At 36.9% G+C, this 10,717-nt stretch overlaps 1 protein-coding gene across 1 annotated transcript; it reads right to left on the bottom strand.

The window, feature by feature from the left end:
• Positions 1 to 7,661: 7,661 nt before the first annotated feature.
• Positions 7,662 to 8,780, bottom strand: LOC110887706. The gene has a single exon (XM_022135280.1). The coding sequence runs from the start codon at positions 8,778 to 8,780 to the stop codon at positions 7,662 to 7,664; it is 1,119 nt and encodes a 372-aa protein (XP_021990972.1).
• Between the last annotated feature and the right edge of the window lie 1,937 nt (positions 8,781 to 10,717).

Raw genomic sequence — 10,717 nt, 5'->3', positions numbered from 1 at the left:
TAACACGAATACACTGATGCTATTTTTATACTCTTGTAACACCAACGAGAAGAATTTACCAAAATAGGCGTGAAACCCACAATTTGGTAAACGACTCTCATTCTACCTTTAATCTATTTTGCACGAAATTCCACCATTAAGCTAGGAGTGACATCCACAACTTAATGGTAATTTCCATTTCCACTCTAGTGGACCCTCGTCAAAGTGTCAAAATTTTATTTTGATCGACGAGTACCAACCACATTTAGGGTACGAAATCGTCAAGTTAGGGGTGAAACCCGCATCTCGTCGATTAAGTCCCATTCCTCGATTTTTATTCTCGCCAAAGTCCTGAATGTTTCAATCATTTAGAGATGTGTAGTAACCGGAAGGGTAAGATACCGTTAATCGCTCCTCGACGAGAGTATCTTACTTATAGGCCAAAGCACAATATCTCTAATTCGAAAGAACTTTCGACCCACTTTGGAATAGTCGACGTTTCTCTACCCGAAACAATCCAATGTTTTATTGAGCCTCTCTTTTATGTATCTCAATTTATATGTGATTTTTATACTTGAACGTTCATTCATTTCCAAATGTCGTTTTAATCATTTCGCACGTTATCGCAATCACAAACAATAATAATCCCTCGTGAACAAACTAAATTTACAATGCTTTCGTTTATTCATGTTATGCTATGTGGAATTCATGACTATGCTATATGAAACGTTTAAACTTTTATGCTATGTAAATCAAATTGAACCTTTTATGCTATGTAATCAAATTGAACCTTTTATGCTATGTAAATCAAGTTGAACCTTTTATGCTATGTGAACCTTTATGCTATGTGACCCTTTATGCTATGTGATCAATTTCACTTTCTTAAACAAACATTATGACCAAGTCTCATCTATTCCCTTTTTTCAAATTATTTTTGAAATTTCACTTTTGCACATATATCGTACAAATACTTTATCATACATTTATACATTATTCACATACATGATTTCACATAATTTTATTTATACCCCTTGTAACAATAAATTATGAAGACATATCATCAAGGTGGGAGTGACTTCCTTACCTTGACTACTAACTCCGTTTCTTTTCCCATCTTACAACGACCTCGCCAACGAATTAGGGGTGATTCCCTTACTTAGGTGATCGTTACCAATATTTTCCTTAATAGACTATATTACGTAAACATGATCACGTTTATATCTAAATCGTTTATCATTAGCCAAATCTCTATTTATTTCAGCATGCATTGTTTATATGAACGAATTCCTTATCCTACAATATATTTTTTTTATATAGCACACACACACGAAATTCTTAACCTTTACCATAAACGCTTATTTCTCGATTTTCAAAATTTACAAAATGCTACTTATCAACCTAGTTGGTTTAATAAATCCATTGCCCACGAAATTTTGTATTCAACGTAACTATTGAGAAAGGCTCATCTTATATCCTTAAACTAGAGATTTTCTATTTAGGAATCAAACCAACTTTTTCACGCACACCTATAAAATACTACCAATGTTATTCAATCATTTACTAAAATTTCTTTCAAAATCAGTAAAATGTTTTATTAAAGACGCTTTTTCAACAATCACTAAGATCGTATACCAAAATCCTTTTTCTTACGAATCAACGTTGTCACAAAAATCTCTAAAATTCGAATTTCTTCTTTAATGCAAGATCATTTAAAACGATGCAAACTTATTTACTTCTAGAACCTTTTCAACCATTATTCAATACGTCAATTTAATTTAAAATGTGGGGACAAGGAAACTTCATAAGAACCAACCATCTTCAACGAATGTAAATCCTTTTTAAAGCAAGAGTAGCATTTCCTTTCTTTCACAAAGTATAACACACATAACCAATAGCTATTTTATACTCTCTTTACATTTATGAACTAGATTCTATATTTCATGTCAACTCAATCTATTTTGATTTTAATTAAGCTTCACGCTTTGCTCAAACAACTATGCATGCATACTATCTTACGTGTTTTAGCTTATATCTCACGACAAATTCGCATATACCCCTCATTTTGTTTTTGTACTCAAAACTTCTCGACCTTTTACATGCTTAAATTCGTATATTACGATTAATACCACATACAAAATTATTACTTATTACACTCATATCCATATTCGTATTTATACATCTTACGCTTACACATTTATGTTTATTTTCATAATCATATACATATTCATACACTTTATATTATACTCATGTTCACCAATTATACATTTACGCCATACTTATGTCCAAGTTTATATTCATAATAATACAATTATACTTGAACTCACAATTACGTTGCACTAATATTCATATTCATGTTTATACTCACACATCCTACTTATACTCATACTTATTCAACTATGCTTAAACTTATATTCACACCCGTGCATTTTATTCATGCAAATACAATTATGTTTACACTTATATTCATGGTTATACTCGCATTTATACAATTTATGTTAGACTCGTACTTATATACTCTCATTTATACGATTTACGTTTATGCTACCGCTCATTCGTTTATGCTCAAATTCGTACTCACATATATGCTCATTTTTTTCATACACGCTATGCTTATACTTTTACTCATACTCCTGGCATGCGTGTTGTGTTTATGCTCTCGTGCGTGTTCGTATTTAAACTTATACTATACTCATGCTTTTTACACAAAATTTATACTTTCGCACCTATACGCGGGCGAAACCCGAGGGATTCGCTTACGTTGTTATACTATTTGGAACACAAGCGTGCTTATATGCTATATCTCTATACACGCAATCTTATTTTCAGAATTTATTCATACCTTAATTCATACGCAACTAGTACAAGTTATGCGAATCATGTGACGATCAATGTAATCGCGGGTGCACACGGGATTATAGTGATAGTTGTATGAGAACCATAGAGTGTACTATTGTGTATGGTAAGACACGGAATGTAACATGACACCGAATACGAAACGGACGTCACATGGTCAAAACATGGTGGATACGCCGCTGGTACTTCCTATATATAACTGTTTCCATCATGTTACCAAACTTTAGTAAAACGTGCCATGAGAAATTCAGTGTTTTGAAGACCTTTTGGACCTTATACAAACTTTAAGCAACTCACAAACGCATTATATCCGATTACCCATGACGAGACTTCATCTTTAACACGCTACCTTCGTCTATCTACTACTTATATCATTCATATACATGCATTCGTTTATTAAGAATCAATCGTCCGCTTCTATACTTCTAGTATTCTCCATTATTTTTGTCTTTTATACGAACCTTGTTGACAATCAAGTCTGTTAAACCGTCTTCCTATCCTTAATTCTTATATAGACGTACTTAGTAGACCATTATCACTTTATTCAAAGTACTAGGCCTTGTCGTTCTCCAAAACTTCATACTTTTCAAAACGTTTCAAATTCTCAAAGTCTCATTTCTTAATAATCACCTTATTGCCAAAACTTTTTCAAGCCTACGTCTTCCTAAATTTCGGGACGAAATTTCCTAAAGGAGGGGAGACTGTAACGCCCGGCTCTTTTGTACTTTCCATTTATAGAAAGTTTTGTTCGTATTTCTATTTTTGGAAACTTTGTATTCTTGTAATCGTTCCCTTCTTTGTAATCATTGTCAAACTGAGACTTAGATCATTAATGAAGCTTGTATTTTGTTACATTTATGTTATACACATTCTATGTATGCTCGTATGTTCGACTTCGTGAATCAATTGATGTTTAATCGTTATTCTTGGAAACTATGTGCGAAACTTGTAATTAAACTAAACTTATGCATTGAACGTATTTTGAACGAGAACGACACTTGATTTGATACTTATATGCTTGATTATACTTGGTTTATACTCCTCATACTTGATCACATCTTAAACTATGCCTTTATGGCAAATATGGCCCTTAAAATACCTTAAACGCATCAAACACACAACTCCAGGGGCCAAATTGTAAAAAAATGAAACTTATCCGGAACCACAAAGGGCTCGCGGCCCGCGTGGACTTAGCCTGATACCTCATGTGGGCCGCATGGACCTCGTGTCTGCAGAAAAGTTGGACAGTCGCGACCAGCTTCGTTTTTGGGCGGGATTCCTTGGTTTAAACCGAGTTTTAGCACTAGTTAACCCCTCAAATCAACCCTAATCACTTCCCTATAAGTACCCAAGTTCCTCCAAGCACTTGGACACTTTCAACACACTCAAATCTCTCAAAAACACTCTCAAGTTCCAGCAAGAATCTGCATTTTCGGACAGATTCACACTCTTGCACTAAACTTGGTATAACTTGCTCATTTCTTAACGAAATTACTTGATTCTTCATCCTACTTGCTTGGTTAATCATGGAGTTTGATTCCTTGACTTCTCCTTGGAGAAATCAGACCTGGAATTGCTCTGAAATTGACCAAAAACTTTCTGTTTTGTTACATACTTGTTTAAACTTCATCCAACTTGTGTTTAACACATCTCACACCAATGTCCTAATGCTTACAACCCCTCTTATGGTTGGTTAAGCTTAAAAACATGGTTGAGACACTTAAATCAGAGGATTAAACCTCATAAACTTTCTGTTTTGTTAGGGTATTTAACCCACAAGTCATGTCAAGCTTAGACTTTGATGAATGAGTGATTGTGGAACAACTTGGGTTGTTCCAACATAAAATCCTCACATGATTTGATGATTTCTTTTAGTTTAGATTATTTCCATACTTGTATTAGTCCTAGTTCTTGACCCTCCTTGGTTGTCTTTACATCAAGTGAAGTGGTGAACATTCAAGGGGTCCCTAAATGGAAGTATGTTCTTCCTACCCCATACATGACATTCATGAATAACTCGAGGTGCCTAAACGAAGATCTTAATCTTCTACCTCCTACTTGAATTATTGAACTTAATAATATGTATACTTAACTTAAATATATATATATATATATATATATATATATATATATACACTCATTCAAACCTTTAATATTAAACTTGTGTTTATATATTAAGGTAGTAGAGTGCCATCTAAGACTCAACACTCCAAGTATGATTCTAATAGGCTTACTACCCATGAAATACAATATAAACCTAGTGGTTACGTAGTGTCATATAAGAGTGTAAGTTAAAGATGATTATTTTGATATCATACTTTATGTTATGTTAAACTCCAAATTTATAATCTTCCGTTGTACGCCAAACTCACACACCTACGTTTCCTTGTGTAGAAGGACTTGGTGCTCCAACTTAATCCATCCACCAAACTCGCTCGCGGGATTTCAAGTGGGAAAGCTTGCAACCACCGTGAGTATACTCGATCCCTTTTTCCTTTTTACACTTTGGGGTGCAACATGTATTCTATATTCAAACACGTGACACTTGAAACTTATTTGAAACATGCTCTTTCCATTTAACATGAAACATGAAACTTGTGATACTTAAGACTATTTTGTGCTATGTGAACGTTTAATCCCTGTGTGTAGTTCCGCCTTAACAGTAGTAGCGCTATAGGGATAATGCACATCCCTGTTAGTCTTTGGGGTATTGTTAGGATGAGACATATAACCTCCCGTTAAACTTTGGGAAAGGCACTTAACGCATTGGAAACTTGGGCTATCACTTGGACTGCGTGAACTAGCATGGCTGAAACTATTTTATTATGTTCATGTTGGATTTGAGTCTTTTATTCTATTATGCTATGTAAACAAACTTGTATACTCGCTCACTGCCTTTGCATTGAAACTCTATTTTAATACATGTTGTAGGTTGATTAATGAAGTATGGATGATTGATGAAACAAGTTTAGGGTGGACTAGATACACCCCTAGATTTATCTATCTTTTGTTTGTTATGTTATTTGTTGAAACAATGTTGTTATTTCCTTTTGAATTTGTATGACATTTAGTTTTGAAATGAAATTTGAATTTAATTAAATATTGTCACATAGTGTTATGACGTCTCTAGCAATCTATACACACTTCGTCTCATCCCGATGTTTCCGCCATCGGTTGGGGTGTGACATACCCTCTCTTTAATAAAAGAAGATATACAAGAATTTTGTTAATTGCTCACAAATTTGTTTTAGCAAGGCCGACCCTCAGAATTCGTGTACCTTGTTCGAGTTTGAAAAAAGCGTGCCCTTAGACCTTAACAAAATTGGGTATTGAGAGGTCTAAACCTAATGAGAATGGACTAATAACTAATCTAAACCTTACAAATAGTTTTGTAAGTAGGCCTATGTTGGTGTTTGTATGAGTATACCCTACTAATTTATTTTTTTACATATTCATATCAATTTGTTTTAGAAGAACGTGCCCTTCGAAATATCGGGCCCTTGCCGATGGTCCTCCCCGCCCACCCTCAGGGCCGGCCATGTGTTTTAGTATATTTTAATTCTATTATTAAAGCCAAAAAAGAGAGTTATTGGGTGACATGGCACAAAGTGAGTGTTTGGTGTAAAATGCCTCGTCCATATGCCTTTAGTATGAAAGGCTCTGGTGGAAATTCATAAACATTGGCCTCGACACTTAAAAAATTCATTCAAACTATCATTTTGGCGACATGTTGGGTGATATGGAAGGCAAGGAACGAACTCATTTTCTCCGGCAAACGCATCAACATGGACTCAATATTTGGTGAGGTTCAAGCTGCTACTTTTTTGTGGATCAAATGCATAGCTAAACAAAACTCACTGGACCAGAATAAATGGGTGCACTTTGAGTTTGGGGAGTAATTCAGTTGTATGTTTTGTTTTCTTTTCTTACTGTAAACATTGGGTGATTTTGTATAAGTCGGCAGGGCATTTAAAACCGACTTCACCAATGTGATACGTCCTCCGAACGAAAGAGTTTTTGCCTTCCATAGAGCTAACCGTTTGTTGAACACATTCACAACCGGGTCCCATTTTTTTTTTATCAAGTTCATATTGGCACCAACTTGAAGACCTAAATGCTTAAACGCTAATGCGTCAGGTTTGAACCTAAGCGCCGAGGCCATCGTTTGGACTTGTACTTGACTCACCCCAACCCCAGAGATGCTACTTTTCGCCAAATTTACCCGTAAGCCCGAAAATAGAAACACCACAATATTCTATTAAATTTAAGCCATTTTTGGGTTGACCATTCACCAATGATGATGACGTCATCTACGTATATGAAGTGGGATAGTACCGAGCCTTGTGTGGGAACTTGGATGCCTTTGAACAAACCAATAGAGCACGCCTTTTTCATTACACTTGTGAGCGCCTCCATTGTTAAAATAAATAGAAAAGACGATAGCGGGTCCCCTTGCCTTAAGACCCTATGACATAAGAACTCTTCGGTTGGGGAACCGTTCACAAGAGCCAAAGCCTTTTCTGTTGATAGAATTTCCATAATCCACATCCTCCAATTCGAAAAAAAAATCAATTTGCACCAAAATCGAGTTAAGGAATCTCCAATGCAAAGAGTCATATGCCTTCTCAATATCTACTTTGAAGATAAGCCCCTTCCTCTTGATATGACCTCATTAAGAATTACAGGCTCGTCTAGAATGCTCCCATTCGAGAGAAAACACGTTTGCTCTTCCGAAATGAGGCCATGGATCACCGTCTGTCCGTCTTCAACCTATTTACTAACACCTTTGACACGACCTTATTGATACACCCAATTAAACTAATAGGTCTTTAGTCGGAAAGACCCCCGAGATCGCTTCGTTTAGGAATCAAAGTAATAAAAGAGGATGTGCACCCACTACAGAAAGACCCCTTCCAATAAAACTCCTCAAACAATTTTATAAAGTCACCTTGCAAACTACCCCAACATTTCTTTATAAAATAGAAGTTCACTCCATCGGGCCCAGGCGCCCGATCACCATCACATTCCCACACCGCATTTTTTACTTCTATAATTGAGAACGAACAAACAAGAGAGTCTGCTTCGACATTCGAGAGAGATGAAAGGTTTGGACAATCAAAGAATGGCCGATTCACCATAGGCTCAAGAAATTTAGCACGAAAAAAGCTATATACTACATCTTTAATCAAGGGAGGAAAAGTCACCCATGCCCCACCAATATGTAAACCATTAATGCGATTACAACTTGTATTCACATTAGTAATACCGTGAAAATAAGTTGTATTCTCATCTGCGTTTGTGGTCCACTTAACCCTCGACTTTTGCTTCATATCCATAAGCTTTAACTTATATGCCTCCATAATAAAACCTCTACATTCCGCTCTCTCCTCGAGGTCATGAGGCAAGAGATTCCTTGCCTCAGCCTCCACTTCAAATGCATCAAGCCGATCCAACTTGGACCCATACATGCCATCCTGGTTTGCCTTATAACTAGCCACCCAGTATTTGACCTGGAATTTTACGCACTCTAATTTGGTTCCTAAAGCCAAATCCGTCGGCCCATTAAAACGAAACCATGCACCTAATTGATCCACATATTCCAAGCACCATGGAATATCCAACAAAGAATTAAAACTTCTAGTTGGTTTTGGACCAAAGTCCTTCGGAACTGTAGGAAGGAAAATGGGATAATGGTCCGAAAATACATTTGACAAGGCCACCATTAATGTCGTTGACCACAAATTCATGAAACCTCGACACACCAAAAATCTATCCAGCTTACTCAGTTTTATCCCGTTATCCGAGTGGTATGTGAAATGTCGACCTCCCATATTGTATTCCACCAAATCAGTGGTGTCGATAAACCGATTAAAATGATATGCATTTAAAGCTACAAATTCTGAATTCATCCTTTCTGACATGTATCTTATGTCGTTAAAGTCTCCCATAAATACCCATATAAACTCGGTAAGCTACTTCTTGACCGCCAATAGTTCAGCCCCTAGACCCCTTCTATCAATTGGATCATTTTGCACATACACGCTTACAACATTTATATTCTCCCTAGATGGACACATATTCCCACTAACTACCAAAAATGTATGTGTTTAATAACCTGAGTTTTATTAAACACAGTCGGATTCTAGAATGACATCAAACCCCCAGATCGCCCCACCGCTTCAACAAAATCAAACCCGAAATAGGATATGCCCCATAATTGTTTAACAAAAAAATTAACATTACCGATAGTTTTGTTTCTTTTATGTACAAAAAGTGAGCTCCTTGTGAAGTCTTGAGACCCCGAATCCATTCTGTCTTCCTTGAGTCCTTGACCCCCCCCCCTTAAGATTTATCACAAGGAAATTCATGGATGCGCTCCTTGACCACGTTCACCATCAATCATAGAGCTCACCTAATCTTTGAAACCATTCAACTGAAAACCTACTCTTTCTCCTGCATGAATTGTCTTGTTCGCTTCCAGATTAACCTCTGCCCCCTCCCGCACCAGGTTAGGGCACCCAACCTTATCATTGATCAATATGGGATCATTCTCAACACCACCCCTCATATGGGAAATAACTACTTGAATATCTTCAGCTAACGTGTCCCCTAAACAATCAAGACAATTTGGAATCGCCCTACCCTGGGAGTCCCCTTCCATATTTTCAACGGTCCTCTGTTCCCTTGAAATAGGCGCTGGGACATTTAGATTTAGGGAATGGAAACTCGGCTCAACATTGCAGTTATTAATAGAATTAGCCCAAAATATCTCCTGGGCTTTCGGACTTGAACTTCTGTTTTGACAGGCCCTTTTGCGAGATTTGAAAGTAGGCCCAAAACCCATATATGATCCAAATCCGACTTTAAAACCCATACACATTAAATGTGCTACCCTAGACTTAAACATCTCCATACAGGCATCATTTGGTTTTCTTGGAGGAAGTTCGACGTGATCTGTTTTGCCCACATCCCTACGCAACAACTTCTTTTCCCTATTGCATCCCATGCTTGTGCATGGTCTCTTCAATTTCCAGTTGATAATGAACTGTTGCCGCATCAGAGCATGCTTCGACCACTGTGACCAGGGGTTCTTCTTCCCTAATCTCCCTCCCTTCCATTACCTCTGCGTCATTGAACACCGATCCTCTGAACCAGCTGGGGAATTTCGGTTTAAGATTGAAAGCTCTTGGAAGTTTAAATTATAATCGACTTGATCGATTTCCATGACCCACGTCAAATATGACTTCCCTTCCCAAAAAATCTCCACCTCCTCGTTTATCCTCAGACCGGACGCTGAAAAATACCCCGCAAATAGCACCCGGGTTATCCGGGTTCTCCCACGAAAACTCTGCCCCCCGAACCAACTTACCAAACTGCTCTGCAATTTTGTTGAAAGGATCGTTATCCCGAAGCTGAATCAGAACTCCCATGATTTTAATCCAAGCCAACCAATCGACTACCAATTGTTCTCCTTCCCATAGAAACGTCGACGCAAAGACGCCACCCCATAACTCTTCTTGTTTTTGTATGAACTCTAGGGCGATTCTCTTCTCTTTAAAAACTAGCAAAAAACAAAGTCCCCGATATAACTTACCGGAGTGTCATTGTACCCACCATCATCCAGCATGCTACGTATTCTTCCAACTACCCTTACATCTACGACCTCCCCTTACTGCATGCATGATGCAGTGATCAAGATAAAGTGCGATTTTTTCATTAAGTTTAAAGAGCATATGTAATGGTAAAGCATAAAACACTTAAAACGTGCATAACCAACCATTATGTTAGATTTTAATCCATTTTTTCTTCGATCCTAAATCTTTTAAAGATGTTCTTACATTTTTACATCATCATCAATTTTTATATATTTATATTAACTTTAGTT

The sequence above is a fragment of the Helianthus annuus genome, chromosome 2, assembly GCF_002127325.2.
Source record: "Helianthus annuus cultivar XRQ/B chromosome 2, HanXRQr2.0-SUNRISE, whole genome shotgun sequence".
Taxonomy (NCBI): Eukaryota; Viridiplantae; Streptophyta; class Magnoliopsida; order Asterales; family Asteraceae; genus Helianthus; species Helianthus annuus.
Note: the sequence above shows the minus strand (reverse complement) of the source record. Positions and strands in the feature narration are given on the sequence as shown.